This window comes from Pan paniscus, chromosome 7 (genome assembly GCF_029289425.2).
Source record: "Pan paniscus chromosome 7, NHGRI_mPanPan1-v2.0_pri, whole genome shotgun sequence".
Lineage (NCBI taxonomy): Eukaryota > Metazoa > Chordata > Mammalia > Primates > Hominidae > Pan > Pan paniscus.
In genome coordinates this window covers 17,896,994-17,915,299 of record NC_073256.2, presented here as the reverse complement: position 1 = coordinate 17,915,299, position 18,306 = coordinate 17,896,994, and the positions used below count along the sequence as shown (strand labels likewise).

Genomic DNA, 18,306 nt, shown 5'->3' with positions numbered 1-18,306 from the left:
CATTTGAAGCTTGGGAATTTTATAAAACTATGACTCAGGAATAGAGACATTTCAGTCCGTGTACTTAAGCATTTTAACAACTGTAAGATGAATGTTTTGTAATAGCTGTGTTTATTCAGCAAGTGTAATTGCAATTATTATTATTCTTTCCATTAATCATTTAGCATTTCAGCTCAAGAAATGTCAACCTCCCCCAGCAGTTCCACAGGCAGAAATGCTTACTGAGGATGATGATTTCGAAATAGGTAATACTTTCTTCATTACAATACCATGAACTCAGCACGACATTTTTTTACACCCACTTCTTGTTGTAAACATTACTCAGACAAGTTAATGAGTAATTTGTCAGAGAAACAAAAACAAAAACAGAAACAAAGAACAAACTATCCTTAAAGTATTGCTGAGAACTTATACAGAGGTCATGTATCAAACAGAAAATGTCTGTCCCTCTTCATTACCAGGATTTTTTTTTGTTTTGCCATTTGAATTTTGATGTCAGTTTGAACATTTTTTTCCTCTACAACATTTGGTACTTCATAGTTTTTAATAAAGTTTTCAGAGACAGACTTGGGCAGATATTTGCATTCGGTTAGGGGGACACATTCACGCACTTGAGAAAAATCTTAATCATTTGCGGCTGAAAGGATGATTACATAACAGTGACATTTCATTGAAACTGGGATATAATAAGAGAAAATATTTAGTGATGATATTTAGGATTTCTGCTGTATCTTTTTACATTAATGATCTAATTTATTCAATACTCTTCTGGTCATACTGAGAAAGCAGTGATGGCATATGTTTATAGTATAGTTATTGCAACCCAGGATTTTTCAGCCCCAGTTATAAAACTCTGCCCTGTGTTTCAGACCACTGGTCAAACTACCTGACCCAATTTCTGCTGTCCTCACCCTGGCTTAGTTAATTGGAACATTGTGCTAAGTATGCCAAGGTCAGAGATGAGTCTCTGTGGATGCTGTAAAGCCATTCGATTTTACAGTGTTGCTTAAACCATAGCTTCTATTTTACTTTTTTTTTCTTCCCGTCAGCAATCACTGGGGAAGGGAAACCAACACGGATGCCTCAGTCAAGGAAGAAAAGCTGCCACATCATTTCAGTACTAATATTGGCTAAGCTTAATAGATCATTTTTATAAATTAAGAACTTAAAACGGTATTATTTTTAAAAGACTAAAAATAAATACAGACATAGTTTCTAAAAAGATTTGCAAGTTGATTTAATTCATTAAGTAGTCCTACATGTGTCACACCTTCACACAGTCAGAAGGTCACACACAATTTCCTGGTTTGTTGTATTGACTCTTCTAGGAGATTTTGTGAAGTACCAGTGCCACCCCGGGTACACCTTGGTGGGGACCGACACTCTGACTTGCAAGCTCAGTTCCCAGTTGCAGTTTGAGGGTTCCCTCCCAACATGTGAAGGTATGCACTGTTCGATACTAAAACTACATAAACTTATTCAACATGGAAAATTGTATTGTTTGTATTGGTCTGCATTTCTTTGTATAGGTGTGAACTTATGTATTTGTTTATTATTTATTTATTTATTTTGGAGATAGGGTCTTACTCTGTCACCCAGCTGGGAGTACAGTGGTGCAATCATGGCTCACCACAGCCTCAACCTCCCTGGTCTCAGGTGATCCTCCTGCCTCAGCCTCCTGAGTAACTGGGACTACATGCATGCACCACCATGCCTGGCTAATTTTTGGATTTTTTTTTTTTTTTTGTAGAAATGGGTTTTCAACATGTTACCCAGGCTGGTCTTGAACTTCTGAACTCAAGCTATCTACCTGCCTCAACTTCCCAAATTGCTAGGATTGCAGGCATGAGCCACTGCACCCAGCCTGCACTTAATCTGTGCTCTGATCCCATTGCAATGAAACTAACATGCTAACAGAAATATCTAATGATGCTTTTTCTTTTTTCTAGTCCTAGAAAATAAACCAAGTCCATATCAAATAAGAAATCATGTTTCTCACAGCAATTTATCATGTAAATGTTCAAACATGGCAAAGTTGAAATAATTTTAATACCTGAATAATTCAACACCTGAATATATACCACCTAGCTTCCACTATGAAAACTTACAAAGTATTTCCTTTATCACATGCCTATCTGCTATCTTTCTAGCCATTTATTAAGCTACGCTATATTTTTGATGCATTTCAAGGCAACTTTTGAATATCATTTCGTTTTGCTATAAATACCTCAGCATGCATATAATTAGCTGGTGTTTAATATTTTGATGTAAATATATAAAAAATGAAACATGCGCATCTCAAGTTTTTCTCACATATGTTTAACATATGTAGACCATATGCAAGAATATAGACAATATACAATAGTAGAACAAGATACTGAGGCTGAATCTGTTGATTTAATCTATTAGAAGACAAGTAGATTACTTTTAAAATATTAATAGACACCACTTTCAAGTATCATTGAATGAAAAAGACTTGAAAAACTTTACATAAGCTCAAATGCTCAAGTAAGTCGAAACATTGTTAGTTCACCTATCCAAAAGCTTTCCTAATTAGAATAGTTTTTATGACTTCAAAATCATAGTGAAGTGCAGATGTAGTGCTTTTGAGCATTGTGGCTCTTTCAAGGAATCCAACTATTGTCATTCCTTAGGGTGAGTGACACAGCTAAAAGGGCCCACGATTTAGGAAGACAGGACCCGGAGCCAGAGTCACTCCATCAGGCAGCTTTGAGCAAGTCGCTCCTCCCTGCACTGTGCACAGAGAGGATGATTTATCCGCTTTATTTTTGAGATTGTTGTAAAGACTCACCGAGTATTAAATGAATTTATCTTTTTGAGTGTTTTATAATGTTAACTGCCTTCCCTGTAAATGGAAGTTTTCTTCAAAAATATTGACTTTGCAGTGGTTTTGCAGATGCTCACGCCTGTGCATGGATCCTCCTCAAAGGTCTGATAACTGGCCGGGTGCGATGGCTCATGCCTGTAATCCCAGCATTCTGTGAGGCCGAGGTGGGTGGATCACCTGAGGCTGGGAGGTCGAGACCAGCCTGACCAACCTGGAGAAACCTGTCTCTACTGAAAATACAAAATTAACCGAGCGCGGTGGCTCATGCCTGTAACAATTCCAGCAGTTTGGGAGGCCGAGGTGGGTGGATCACCTGAGGTTGGGAGGTCGAGACCAGCCTGACCAACAGGGAGAAACCTGTCTCTACTGAAAATACAAAATTAACTGGGCGTGGTGGCGCATGCCTGTAATGCCAGCTACTCAGGTGGCTGAGTCAGGAGAATTGCTTGAACCCAGGAGGTGGAGGTTGCAGTGAGCCGAGATCTTGCCATTGCACTCCAGCCTGGGAGACACAGCAAAACTCTGTCTCAAAAAAAAAAAAAAAAAAAAAAAAAGAAAAAAAGAAAAAGAAAAAGAAAAAAAAAGTCTGATAATTTTGTGCATTCTCATTCTGGAATGAGGCAGGATTCCAGGCACCCTGAAAGAGAGAAACAGTCTTCTACATCTGAAGAAAAATTGGCATACATTTTGGAATGAATTATTATCAGATATCCATAATAACTTAGATTATTTTTTTGAAAAAATATTAACGTTTAAGTTGTATCTACATGAGAACTATTGATTACAGGAAACCACTACCTGAGCAGAGGGCCACACCCTTGGCCTGCTCGTCTGTTTAAACGCTAAGCAGACCGTAGGCTGTGGAAGTCATCAAAATCCGTGCCTCTAGGTTGCCTTACTTAGAAGTGGGGATTGCATTGGGTGCAGAGTCAGGAGATCCAAGTCACTGTCTTCTTAGAAGAAAGCCAACGTCTCTGCCATCTTCCAGGAGCAACAATGGTCTATTTATGGATTGTTTCCTCAAGGTGGGGGGATATAAAAAGTGTTCATCTTCTGCCATTCTATATGGAAATGAACCCAGGCAAACCTTCACATTTTTAAGGTACATTTTAATCCCAACAAACAAAGCCTCAAGTTTCTCAGAATAGAAGACTTTAACTAAAGGTGATCTTAGCTGAGAAGAGAAGAAAGGCATACGTATGTATCAAATGTGCTGCTCTAAAAACAGGGAATTTTGGTCAGGGACAGTGCCTCATGCCTGTAATCCCAGAACTTTGGGAGGCCGAGGTGGGCAGATCACCTGAGGTTAGGAGTTCAAGACCACCGTGACCAACATGAAGAAACCCCGTCTCTACTGAAAATACAAAATTAGCTGCGTGTGGTGGCATGTGCCTGTAATCCCAGCTACTTGGGAGGCTGAGGCAGGAGAATCACTAGAACCTGGGAGGCGGAGGTTGCAGTGAGCCAAGATTGTGCCATTGCACTCCAGCCTGGGCAACAAGAGCAAAACTACATCATTTTTTTTTAAAAAAAAGGAATTTGATTAGGGTGTTCTCTCCAGATGAACCAAGTTCTTATTTAAATGACGTTTAATTCATGACAAGCCAAGAGCAGAGAATAATCACGCACTGCATGACGTTTTGAACCGTGACAGACCGTGTAGATAAATGTGGTCCTGTAAGATTATAATGAAGCTGAAAATTCCCACCACCGAGTGACGTCTAGCAGTGGCAGTACTACGGGGCCACGCATTACCTTTTCCATGATGAGACGAGTTCAGATGTGAGAATGCTTACCCTTGTGTTCCAGTTGCCTACAGTCTTCAGTACAGTCTCATACTGTGTAGGTGTGTGGTCTGGGAGCAATAGGCTACACCATATGGCTTAATTGTGTAGCAGGCTGTACCATCTGGGTGTGTGTAAGTGTTCCTGGACCAAACTGAGGGTGGGGCTGCTATTTTTCATGGCCCAATAACGAGATGCAGATAAACTGAGGAGGAAGAGAGTTTTTATTTCTATAACTGGTTACAGGGAGAAGGCCTGGAAATTATCACCAGACCAATCAAAATTACAAAGTTTTTTAGAGCTTATGTACCTCCTAAGCTGTATGTCTATGTGTAAGTGTGTATTTATTTAAAGACATAAGTGATTAACTTTTTAAAATCTATAACTAAGGTCTGAGTGCTGAAGACCTTCCTCTGGAGCCTCAGTAAGTTTACTGAATCTAAATGGGTCCAGGTGCTGGGGTGATTAGTCTTGTTTTGTCTCCTGCTAAATCACAAAGGTTTGGGGAGCTCCTTTAGACCCCAATAAACTTGTTTGTGGAGGCCTGGGGAGTTTCTTCAGACCGCTAATAAAACTCGTTGAATTCTAAAAGGGTCCTCCTGTTAAGAATTCCTTTGTTACCTTGTCATGCTTCAAGGCCCAGGAGAAGCCTAGGGAAAACTCTTTGTTACCTTCCAGGCTTTGTATAAAGGCCCTGGCTCTTTCAGCTTTTAATATTTAACTGAAACACTCCGTTAGTACAGAAACAGTTGTTATGGAGGCCTGCATTGGTGAGAGTGGCCTCCCTCAGAAGTGCATGCTGTTATCTTTGTATGATGACATGATCCCCTAAAGATGCATTTCTCAGCCTGTCCCCATCTTTAAGTGGCACATGTCTAAATCAACACAACATGAGCGTTATTCTCTAAATTTCCTCAGGTGTCACAGACAGTTACAGGGAGCATTCTGCAGACAAAATTGTCCAACTTTTACTCACGCTAAAGGTTCCCACGCCCCACTCCATCCCTCAGGAGGCACACAGGATAACCTAGTTCTCTTCTCTTTCAAGTCACGAGTCAATTTGTTTAAAACAACCGGAGAGTGATCTTAGCTGTCATTCTCTAAACAACTCATCATTTAAAAACAAACAGGAAATAGGACCCTAGATGTCTTTTACCAAATCCTTAATCACTGAAGCACTTAATTATCATCTTTCTTTAAGTACTTTTCTACTATTTGATTGATTCGATTGTGCTCAAGTGGGGGCCCATCTCCCAATAAATTCTTCAGAAAAATTACGTTAGCTATTAGTCTGTCTTCTTCAAATGTCATAACCACACTTTTAGAAGTTGTGCTTTGAAACTTATCACCATCCCAGCACTTTGGGAGGCTGAGGTGGGAGGATCACCTGAGGTCAGGAGTTCGAGACCAGCCTGGCCAACATGGTGAAACCCTGTCTCTACTAAAAATACAAAAATTAGCCAGATGTGGTGGCAGGCATCTTTAATCCCAGCTGCTCTGGAGGCTGAGGCTGGAGAATTGCTTGAACCCCAGATGTGGAGGTTGCAGTGAGCTGAGATCACGTCACTGCACTCCAGCCTGAGCGACAGAGCAAGACTCTGTCTAAAAGAAAAGAAAAAAAAGAAAAAAAAAAAGAAAGAAAATTATCACCAATTTTAGGGAAACAAGGAGAGTGCATTGTTCTTTGAAAGTCAGCATTGGTTGGGTGTCGTGGCTCATGCCTATAATCCCAGTACTTTGGGAGGCCGAGGGGAGCGGATCACAAGGTCAGGAGATCGAGACCATCCTGGCTAACACGGTGAAAACCTATCTCTACTAAAAATACAAAAAAAAAATTAGCCGGGCGTGGTGGCGGGCCCCTGTAGTACCAGCTACTCCGGAGGCTGAGGCAGGAGAATGGTGTGAACCCCGGAGGCGGAGCTTGCAGTGAGCTGAGATCATGCGATTGCACTCCAGCCTGGGCGTCAGAGCGAGACTCCGTCTGAAAAAAAAAGCAGTCAGCCTTATATGGAGATATTACTGTGCTAGACACTCATCTTAATGTAGAAAAACCTGAGTAAGAGACATCACAGAAGTGGCTTTTCTCCTGTTAAGGAAAGAGAAGCATTTCAAAAAGTGAAGAGAATTAATAACAAAGGATTGGAAACACAAAGGAGGGTGTGGTGTTGAGGGAAAAGGAGGAGATGGCTTCCTACTGCTTGCTCTCAGGGTGTTTTGGGGGAAGAGGTGGTAAATTAAATCAGGCTGGAAAGCTAAACTAGGACCTGACTTTAAAGGTCTTCAACGTCAGGTTTCTTCATCCTGTGGACCATGGGGGATCCTTCAATAGTTTTTAGAATATTCATTTCTTTAGAAAAAAAAAAAAACACCATACATATTCAGTGAACATTAAGGAGATTCAGTGACCTTCTGATAATGATCATTTGAAAGCAGCAGATGGGGGCGACATAAAAACCGCCACTGCCCAGCTCCAGCTTCCTTCTATATGTGCTGGATAATAGCAGCCGTCACAAGGGCTCTGGGGCAGCCTTTTCCCTAGTTCACAGAGTGCTCACCTTCTCCAATTCTGTCATACCTATAGGTGCTTTTAAGAATAATCTTAGTTACTCATAAATCCCAATTTATGCTATTAATCCTAGAGTAGTAATCCTCATCTCCTATTACTTTTGCTGAAGCCCTATGAGTGCGTTGAATAAGATGCTTTGGGTTTTAAGCCTCACATTTTATTTTTCTTTAAAAACAATCTGGCGCGCTAACATTGTGCAGAAGGATCATAGCTCGAAGCGCAGGTGATGTCTGAGAGAGGCAAGCTTTCACGTGTGTTTTTGACAGGTGCTCCCCTATGGTGAGAGGTTTCCCAGATTCCCAAGTGGAGACACAGTTGTTTTCTAATGTGTGATTGCTGCTAACAAATAAACATCTCAGCTATAGGACCACACTGCAGTCCCTTTAGCTCTCCCACTCCAACTGGGTATTGCTCCAAGCAACAGTTTATAACACTGAGGAGAAGGAGTGGTTCCATATGAAAGAGCAGAAGAAACACAAGAAAACAAATCACTTTCGCTCATGGGTAAACACATCCAAATGCTTCTTAGGCCGAGCATGGTGGAGGCTGAGGTGAAAGATTGCTTGAGCCCAGGAGTTGGAGACCAGCCTGGGCAAAATGGCAAAACAACATTTCTAAAATAAAAATACAAAAATTAGCCAGGAGGGGTGGTGTGCGCCTGTAGTCCCAGCTACTCGGGCAGCTGAGGTGGGAGGATTGCTTGAGCCTGGGAGGTCAAGGCTGCAGTGAGCCGTGATCCTGCCACTGCACTCCAGCCTGGCTTGGGTGACAGAGTGAGACCCTATCTCAAACAAACAAACAAACAAACAAACAAGTTAAAAAACAAAACCAAACCTCAAAACACCAAAAAACCCCACATGAATTTTGAAAACAATATGTATGACTGAAAAAAGTATTGCTAAGTATTTTAAGAAAAATGACACAAATGATAAATGATACAAATGAAAAATGGTACAAATTCTCTACAAATTATCTCCTACCTCTTTGGTTAGAGAGAATTGTAGAAACTGAGAGTCCTCTGTAAACTAGTGGGAATTATATAACAAGTTGTTTATATTTTCGTTTTGTCTTCCCTAAGAAACAAAATCAGCATTTCAAATATGAAAGGAATAAGAATGGCTATGCTTAAAATGCTGCTTGTGGGTTACATCATTGCACTGCTGTCAAACCCCAGGACGTACGAATAGGTTTTCAGGTGGATTTTAGCAACTCAGTAAAGGTTTCTTACTTCCAGATGGCCTGAAGTTCCAATGTCAACTGATAACTATAGCTGCAGTTATAAAATCTCAGTCCTCATAAAAATACAGGGTAGAGAGATTGGCTAACTGTTTTTCAAGTGTAATCCCACAAACTGAAACGACCTCTGGTAGCATTTTTTTTGTTAGTGTAAGGTCAGCCTAGAGAAAGGATGAATAGACCCAAAGTCAGGTGAATAAGTTTATTGAACCTGCCAGCTGCTCCACCACAGACAGAAGAGGCAGCCCTGAGCTTACAAAATGAGGGGTTTATATGGGGGAGAGGGACCCTGGGGTTGTTTGTTGCTTAACTTTGCCATATATTATCTTGTGACGTTTATGGCAGCAGCTAGATGAAGGAACTTACAGGAGGGTGTAGGTAAAGTTTGTTTATGCTTCCCACGACCTCCCTCTGTGTGGTCTGGATGGTTTGTAATTGGGGTTTGCTTATTGTAGTAAGGTCTGATGAGTGAAGTCCGCTGGTTTCACTGCAGCACTTGGATAAGGCTTAGAAATGTAAAGAGGCTTGGGGGAAGGGTGAACGGCACGGAGAAGAGTTGCAGGGCATTAAGGGGAGAGGTGGGCAGTACAGAGGCGTTTGGGGGGAGTGTCGGCAGTACCGAGAAGCTTTTTGGGGCAGTTGGTCCCTAACAGTTATGAAAAGGTAGGCATGTGGTGTAATCATCCCTAGTCCTTACAACAGTTTCTGCCCACATAGTGCTTTAGATTAAAAAAAAAAAATTGCGTATATTGGGTCTAATTAAAACCCTGAGGGGGAGCTATTATTACTCTGTACTTACACGTCAGAGCCAAGAAGAGCCCTGGTTGTTATTGCAAAGTCAAGGCGGGTCTGTGGAGCTTCTAAAACTTGAGGTCCTAGCCTGCACAGATATACACAGGCACGAACCCTAATTTCATTATTTTTTCTTTCTTAAAATATCACATTAACTTTGAATGGGCATCGTGTATTTTACAAAGTGATGAGGTCGCCATCACAGAAGAAAATTAGACCTTTAACTCAGTTGTTTCAATCTGTGTGTTCTGATTAGGATTATTTTAGTTTATATTATTGCCATTAATTTATCATTGTAAATATTTTTAAAATCTCACCTAAAATATATGTTATTTAAAGAGTTCTATGAAATGTTTTATGATTGGTGGTCTTATGTCTAAACATTTTCTAAATTTTAAAATATATGTTAATTAGAATGCTAAGATAAATGGAAGAAAATAGGAAATAAATTACTTTTCAAAAGGCAGTTACTTGAATAAAAACACATATCATAAGCTTCACTCATCTGTTTGAAAAGCTTCTATCTTGAAATGTATGTATAAATAGCACACATTTAATTAAAAGGTGATAACTCAATAAATAAATTTAACAAAAGCTCTTTTTCATTAAGGAAAAGGTGATTAACTATAGAACTCTCAACACTCTACAAGTAATTTTGATATACATTTTTTATTTATGAACCATTACCAGTAATAGAAAAAAATTTGCCTTAATAGTTTTATACACAAACTGTTTCTGGAAGATAATTCAGTGATGAGAGAAATTACTAATTAGGAGACTCTGGTGTTTTGCTTTGCATGTCCAGATCTCTGCAGATTGTTTTTATGTTGATTAAACTGGAAGTAGTTGAATAATATTTTTTTAAAAAGCAAGAGGAGAAAAGATACGATGTATCCATAGTATCTTCACGATACATTTACAATTAATTCATCCCTTAGGAATCAGGGCTCCTGCTGAGGTGTCCCATGTGGGATTGAGACCAGGTCTCTAATTCTTCCTCTTCCCATGGTCCCGAGCAATCACATCGAACGTTTAAATATTACTATGCTAAGTACAGTAGTTCCCCCCAACCCCGATCTGAGGTTTTCCATTCTGCAATTTCAGTTACCTGTGATCAAGCACAGTCTGAAAATATTAAATGAAAAATTCCAGAAATAACAACACATTTAAAATTTTGCACTGTTCTGAATAGCCTGATGGAATCTGTCATCATCCCCGGGCTATGTCTCACCCAGGACGTGAATCCCAGCTTTGTTCAGTATGTCCATTGCCCCGTATGATGTGATTGCACCAGAAACGACATAGGATTCTGGACCATCTGCAGCATCAGGCATCACTAGGGCTCTTGGAATGTATCCCCAGGGGTAAGCGGGGGGCTACTGTATATTTAAAGCCAAAGTAAATATGAGTTTTCTTTTCTTATTGCATAACATTTCACCGTATTTCTGTAATACTCTTTTGAAATGGTGAGGTTCTTCTTTGTAGTAGAGTTAGAAAATCTTGCATTGTATGATGAAATCCAGGATGCACCTGCCCCAAATTAAGGTGTGTGGGAGATGCAGGGGCCGAAGGAGTGTGCAGGCTGAGTGTAGAGAACTGCAAAGAGAAAGATGCACAATTCTCATGATTATTCAATGTTGCCCTCCCTCTGTGTTTGCATCCGGTATTAAATTTGGCCAGAGCTCAATAAGATTGCTTTTTCCTTTCATTGGCTTGTTTATACAGGGATAGAAACTATCCTATTGAATTTGGAATCATTTTATTAAAGCAAACTTTTGCTGGTACTTTTCTCTCCAGCACAATGCCCAGCAAATGAAGTCCGGACTGGATCATCGGGAGTCATTCTCAGTCCAGGGTATCCGGGTAATTATTTTAACTCCCAGACTTGCTCTTGGAGTATTAAAGTGGAACCAAACTACAACATTACCATCTTTGTGGACACATTTCAAAGTGAAAAGCAATTTGATGCACTGGAAGTGTTTGATGGTAAGTTTCTTTAATCTTTGTATACCAGTGACATCGGCATCATTGATAAAAACACTATTACAATGTTTTAGTAACATAAAGACTTGAATATATTCTTGAGTTAACATGTTTTCCCAAAGCAAACAAAAAATAAACTAGTTTAGGGTTGTGCATTCTCAAGAGATCAAGCAGTCTGTAAAACATTACCATATGATTGTTGTACTGTATTAGTCCATTTTCATGCTGCTGATAAAGACAGACACAAGACTAGGAATAAAAAGAGATTTAATGGATTTACAGTTCCAGATGGCTGGGGAGACCTCACAGTCATGGAGGAAGGCAAGGAGGAGCAAGTCACATTTTACATGGATGGCGGCAGGCATGAGAGAGAGAGAGAGAGAGAAAGAGTGGGCGCACGCACATGAGAGAGAACTTGTGCAGGGAAAAATCCCATTTTTAAAACCATCAGATCTTGTGGGACTTACTCACTATCAGGAGAACAGCATGGGAAAGACCCACCCACATGATTCAATTACCTCCCACCAGATTTGTCCCACGATATGTGGGAATTGTGGGATTTACAATTCAAGAAGAGATTTGGGAGGGGACACAGCCAAACCATACGATTGTTAACATTGTCACTTTTCAAACAGTTAGAATGCTTAGGAATACACCCTGAAAGTGTACCAAATTTTCTTTAACCATTATTTGATTTTTTTAACACAGTGATTTAGAGAAGATGATCTCAATAACTCTTTCTCTGTCTCCTATATGTAATATCAATTCACAAGATATTTTAGGAAACTTAGGCATAGAGGTATTTTTGTGTTCTAAATAATTATTTTACTAGAAATATGTAAAAATCATGGCTCACAGAGATTTCTAGATGATAAATGCTACAGGAGTTTTTCAAGTGTGATTCTTTGAAATAGTGAAATATGGTTAACTGAACACATGCAATACTGTTTTCAACAATAGTCTTATGATTTTTTTGCAATTTCAATGAAAATTTTAACTGTGATATGATTAAAACTAATAAGTGGTTGAATCGTCAATTTGAAATTGAAGGAATGTTAATATTTCTCTTTGTGTGAAACCGTCATATCCCAGAAAATTAGACCAGATACAATTATGGCTGTACATAATAACAGGGTTTTCACATATTTTGAAAGATTTGTCATTGAGTTCAGATAAATAACAATCAATTCAGTGAAAAAAATATATTATTCTAATGGATTTGATGTGTGTTTGTATTCACTTTACTGAGTTGATGAATCAAATTGCTTGTATGGATAGACATCACTGAATCAATTAATGTATTTTCAAAAATGAATTAATAAATTGGAAATTAAACTCACATGTTTGTATATAGAAACAGAGGACTGGAGAGCAATATTTTCATTTTCAGAGCATGGCTTTTTAAATGTGTATATTAAAACAAACATACATTATTTACAACTTTTTCTTTAGTCTGTAGAGTAGAGAGAAGTAACTCATTAGGCAAGTATAAAAATGGGGTTTCTCTTGTTGAGGAAGAAGAGAGGTAAACTCTATTTGAGTCCTATTAGGTATTATGCAAAAATTAAAATGTAGAGCATCCAACCTCACAGGCTGTATGTCTGTGTTTGTGTTTGTGTATATATAGACATATATATCCCTACAAAGGACATAAAAGTATATTTAAATAATTATTTTGAACTTATGCATGTTCTTTTGTTTCACAGTAGTTGAATTGAAATATACTGGCCATACTTTTAAGTCTCTTACTTTCAGGAGCAAAATATTTATCAATAAGTTATGCACTCATGGCTTGCAGTTTGATCTCCTGCAAATTTGGACAGATCATAGCCATTATAAACAACAGGCAAAATACGTTAGAGACAATAGCATAATACTTGCTGTCAAAATTATCAGAAATCAGTGACTAGGATTGTCTGGTCTTAAAGTTTTTTCTACAAAGTGAAAGATCAGAGTTTTATGTAAATATGTTTTTAAGCGATGACATTTTTGTTGCAGTAAATGTCATGTTCATATCTTTCTGTCTCTCTCTGTCTCTCTTTTTTTTTTGTAAGACGGGCTCTTTTATAGTTCATAAGTTGACCAAAAAACATGTTGAATATATTGATTTTAAACTTTATTATCTCAAGAGTATATTACTCTCTATGGCTTAAGTAGTGGATATCCCATAATGCTTTTTAAAACACAGTGTTTTAATCATTATGAAACTCAACTGAGAAGACTGTCAAAATTAAAATTACTGTGTACACTGGTGGAATACTTAGTTTCCATTTTGGTAACAGAAATGGATACCTTCCTTTACTGCTGTGCTGGTTTTCTGCACATGCCAATTTGAATGTGTGCTTTTAAAGACTATTCCTTCTAGAAAGTTAGTTACATTTTAGACAAAGAGAACACATAGAACATTATGAGGGTTCAGATGCTGGATTAAGAATACCTAAAACTGGCCAGGCTTGGTGGCTCATGCCTGTAATCCCAGCACTTTAGGAGACCGAGGTGAATGAATCACCTGAGGTCAAGAGTTTGAGACCAGCTTGGCCAGCACGGTGAAACCCTGTCTCTGCTAAAAAATACAAAAGTTAGCTGGGCGCGGTGGCAGGCGCCTGTAATCCCAGCTACTCGGGAGGCTGAGGCAAGAGAATCATTTGAGCCCGGGAGGCAAAGGTTGCAGAGAGCTGAGATTGTACCATTGCACTCCAGCCTGGAAGACAGAGCAAAACTCTGTCTCAAAATAAATAAATAAATAAATAAATAAAAAATAAAAAAAAATTAAAAACCCTAAAACTTTACTCTTTAGTTCTGTCATTAAAAATGACATTTCAAAATATCATAAATTCAGGTTAATTAATTTACCAGTGGCATTTTATCTCAGAATATACATTATCCTTTTAAACACCAGCAAGTAAAACAACATACCAAACATGCTTTGTCTTTGATTATGAAATACCAGCCACTCTTTTGCAGGGCATCTCCCAGGAAATTTAGCCATGACATTTTTCATAGTGAGATCTATTAATATCATTTCTTCTCATCCTCTTTCTCTCTGACCAAAGTCAGCGTTGCCCGATTATTTAATATGCTAGTTTTGGGTTGTGGTTTTTTGTTCGTTTGTTTGTTTCATATTTCTTTCCTAGGACTGCCATGACAAAGTGCCATAAATTGAGTGGCTTCAACAGAATTTTTTTTTTTTTTTTGAGACAGAATTTTGCTCTTGTTGCCCAGGCTGGAGTGCAATGGCACAACCTCAGCTCACTGCAACCTCCACCTCCTGGGTTCAAGCAATTTTCCTGCCTCAGCCTCCTGAGTAGCTGGGATTACAGGTGCCTGCCACCACGCCCAGCTAATTTTTTGTATTTTTAGTAATGATGGGGTTTCACCATATTGGCCAGGCTAGTCTCAAACTTCTGACCTCAGGCGATCCACTCGCCTCTACCTCCCAAAGTGCTGGGATTACAGGTGTGAGCCACCATGCCTAGTCTCAACAGAAATTTATCTTCTCACAATTCTGGATGCTGAACCTTTAAGCGGAAGGGGTCAGAAGGGCGGGACTCTCCTCCAAGCCTCCCTCCCAGGCTTGCAGATGTGGCTCCCGCTCAGGGTGTGCCTGTGTCTTAATCTCCTTTTCTTAGAAAGACATCAGTTATATTAGATCAGGACCCACCCATACTACCTCGTTTAACCTTAGTTATGTCTTTAGGGACCCTCCCTCTCTCTCTTTAAAGTCACACTTCCACGTCCAGAGGGTTAGGACTTCATAGGACTTCAATGTGTAAATTTAAGGGGGACCCAGTCTAGTCTATAACAGTCTTACTTGAAAAAAATCATGAGAACTGCTCTCATTGGGAGTTACACGGTGAGTGGAGTATGGTTTCTCAGTATCTTTGTACAAATAAAATTTTATGTATAACAACAAAGACAGCTGTCACTTTACTTCATAGCATTTGTATTATGAACAACGAGAGCTGCATTCTCCCAGTCCATAATGTGTTCCCTAGGAGTGAACTGTGAAATGCAAAATGCCATGAACGCTTTTACAAGTATGAGATAATGCTGAGCTCATTACAGAGTAGCGTTGTTGGCAAGCCCCAGTGCCATGAAGCAATTTCTCCTGAAAAATGGTTTTGGGTTATGGTGATGAGGGCAATGCCGGGTGACTCTCCACTGTGCTTTCTTTTCTTACCTATACATTCAGTGTTAACTTTGTTGTCTCAACGTTTTTAAAACAATTTCAAATACCATAGACAGGTGAAAAATGAAAAAACTAGATATGAATTTCAGGGCTTTGTCAAATTTACTTTAGGCCCTCATCTTATAAAGAAGCAATGTGTACAGGTAAATTTAGAAGCTTCACCCATATCCAATTCCACTTGTGCCTCTCCTAGAGGAAGTTAGTATTCTGAAGTTGGAGTTGCATGGGTCATGGTTATGCATGTTTTATAATTATTTGTGTATCTATCGTCTACAGATACACATTTTTTGTGTTGCATTTTTTATTTTTTATATAATTGTTATCCTATTATATTTATCTCTAAATATATATTTTTAGTAATAATCTGTTATATTAAGAATTACCTATGTGGATATGTGTATATCTAGTTTGTTAATTTTAATGCTGTATGAATCGAATTCTTTTTCAAGGAATCTTCAATTCTGTTTTTAAAACTCCAAATTACTAGTTTGATCTAAAATTTACCATGAGAAATAGTGTTAGAATACACATGTTCACTATATAAATAATACTTGCGCACATGTGCTAGGGTTCATAGAAATATAATTAAACCTTCAATTTTACTGGATATTACCAAACAGCCCTCCAAAGTGATTCTACTACTTTACACTTCCACTAGTATTACATGAAAGTTTCTATTTTCCTGTATAAGTACAATATTGTAAATACTAACAACAATACATATTACTTTCATTTTTTTCAGGTACTGCTGTTTTATAGACAAAGGTCATTTAAATATGGCACCATTAATAGCATACGCACCTGAAATTCTTTTTGTACATTATTGTCTTATTTTTATCAGAAAATATATCTGTCACTATAGCCATTTGGAATTTGTTGTCCACTTTTGTAATAATTATATCTGTGTATTGCACACATAGACTCCAGTGTAATCAAAAGCTAAACCTAGTATGCATTTTGTAGGTGCTCACTCATCTCCGAATGTTTTTGTTTTTCTGTTTCACTTAGGTTCTTCTGGGCAAAGTCCTCTGCTAGTAATCTTAAGTGGGAATCATACTGAACAATCAAATTTTACAAGCAGGAGTAATCAGTTATATCTCCGCTGGTCCACTGACCATGCCACCAGTAAGAAAGGATTCAAGATTCGCTATGCAGGTAAGTAAATGAGGTTTAGATTTTATATGAAAGTATTTTAAACCAGGTGATTTTCATTGAATAAAACAATTTAAATAGAAATTTATAGTATAATCCTAATTCTTAAAGATTAATAATTAACTACAATAGAAATATATGATGGGAAATTATTCTGAATGATTCCTCTAAACTACATTAAGAAATTTGTTGCTTAATATTTAGAATTTTATTGTTAAAATTACAAACTGCTGAAATTCATATTATAGAAAGCAAAGACATTTTCCAAAAGATAAACTAATATAATCAAAATTAATTTTAAAATATGTTTAAATGGTAAGCAAACAGATTATTGTATTTCTATTAATTGCGTAAGTGATGATAATCTCTTCCTATTAATAGTTATGTTTTTGTATCTATCTGCAGGTCTCTTTATGTATGATTCACACTACATATATGTGTATATATATATTTGTACAAATAACCATATACATAATAAATATATGTTTAATATATAGTTCCTCATCAAAATGTAAATTATTTTGCCCTTTATATACTGTAATCATTTTCTGCCAGCAGTGATTTATTTTAACTAAATCAATTAGTAACAAATTGGTCAAATCAGTCAATATATTTATTAGACATTAAATCCTGTATACAATCATCAATAGGATCTGACCACACTATTCTTTAAACTTTCCTGCAGAAGCAGTAGGCAGACTCTTAATTCCTGAGCACATTTCAATTACTAAGCAGAATATCTAAACTTTTCTCAAAATCTCACTCAGCAATGCCCTTGACAACTTTCAAGTTATGTTTTCCCGTGAAAGATGCTCATTGTGTATGGGAAGTGAACAATATGTGCTGACGGAGGATTATTACTGTGTTGGTGTTTTACGTCTTTAGGGACTACGAGCGCCCAAAGGGAAAAACAGGAAACAGTCTTAAAACAGCAGTTGTAAGAATAAGGTTTTAGCTCACTCTGGTTGGTAGACATATAAAATGGTAAAAAGCATCAAGATTTTGAAAGGCCCTTGATGTGAGGATAACAGGCAAGAAATTCAGATATTCTTCCTCTGGAAGGTTTAATAAAATATACTCAGACCTTTGCTACAAAGACATCTATGCAATGATAGGATTTGCATTCAGCAAACTCCTTGTTCCGAAAAATAGATAGTCAGACTCTTTTTTTTTTTTTTTTTTTTTTGAGACGGAGTCTCGCTCTGTCACCCAGGCTGGAGTGCAGTGGCGCGATCTCGGCTCACTGCAAGCTCCGCCTCCCGGATTCACGCCATTCTCCTGCCTCAGCCTCCCGAGTAGCTAGGACTACAGGCGCCCGCCACCACGCCCGGCTAAATTTTTTGTATTTTTTTAGTAGAGTTGGGGTTTCACTGTGTTAGCCAGGATGGTCTCGATCTCCTGACCTTTTGATCCGGCCGCCTCGGCCTCCCAAAGTGCTGAGATTACAGGCGTAAGCCACCGCGCCCGGCCGATAGTCAGACTCTTAAAGGTGTTTGAATTTTTCCAATGTGGAAACATGGTCAGCTCAGAGAAAATCATGATGAACATAATTTATCTTGTTTTACCTGCAGAGAAATTCTTAGTAGCCTGGTGATATGATTATATCTTCAATTGTGAGAACAATGATTTCTATGTCTTTCAAAAGGTATTTTCATTTGTTCTCATACCACAAGAAGAGCCTCATTGTTAAACTGTATTGGGAGAAGAAGAATACACAATTTTATGTTGTTTAAGTGGAGAGAGAGAGAGAGAAAGA

General features: G+C 38.2%; 1 protein-coding gene across 2 annotated transcripts in view; it reads left to right on the top strand.

Moving 5' to 3' along the window:
* Positions 1–18,306, top strand: part of CSMD1 (CUB and Sushi multiple domains 1) — a 2,070,470-nt gene that overhangs the window by 1,888,517 nt on the left and 163,647 nt on the right. For both annotated transcript variants that reach the window (XM_034966977.3, XM_034966976.3), the window contains exons 45-48: positions 165–245; positions 1,329–1,442; positions 11,024–11,212; positions 16,407–16,553. In XM_034966977.3, coding sequence (XP_034822868.1) covers positions 165–245; positions 1,329–1,442; positions 11,024–11,212; positions 16,407–16,553 — 531 coding nt within the window. The remainder of the gene's footprint in view (positions 1–164; positions 246–1,328; positions 1,443–11,023; positions 11,213–16,406; positions 16,554–18,306) is intronic.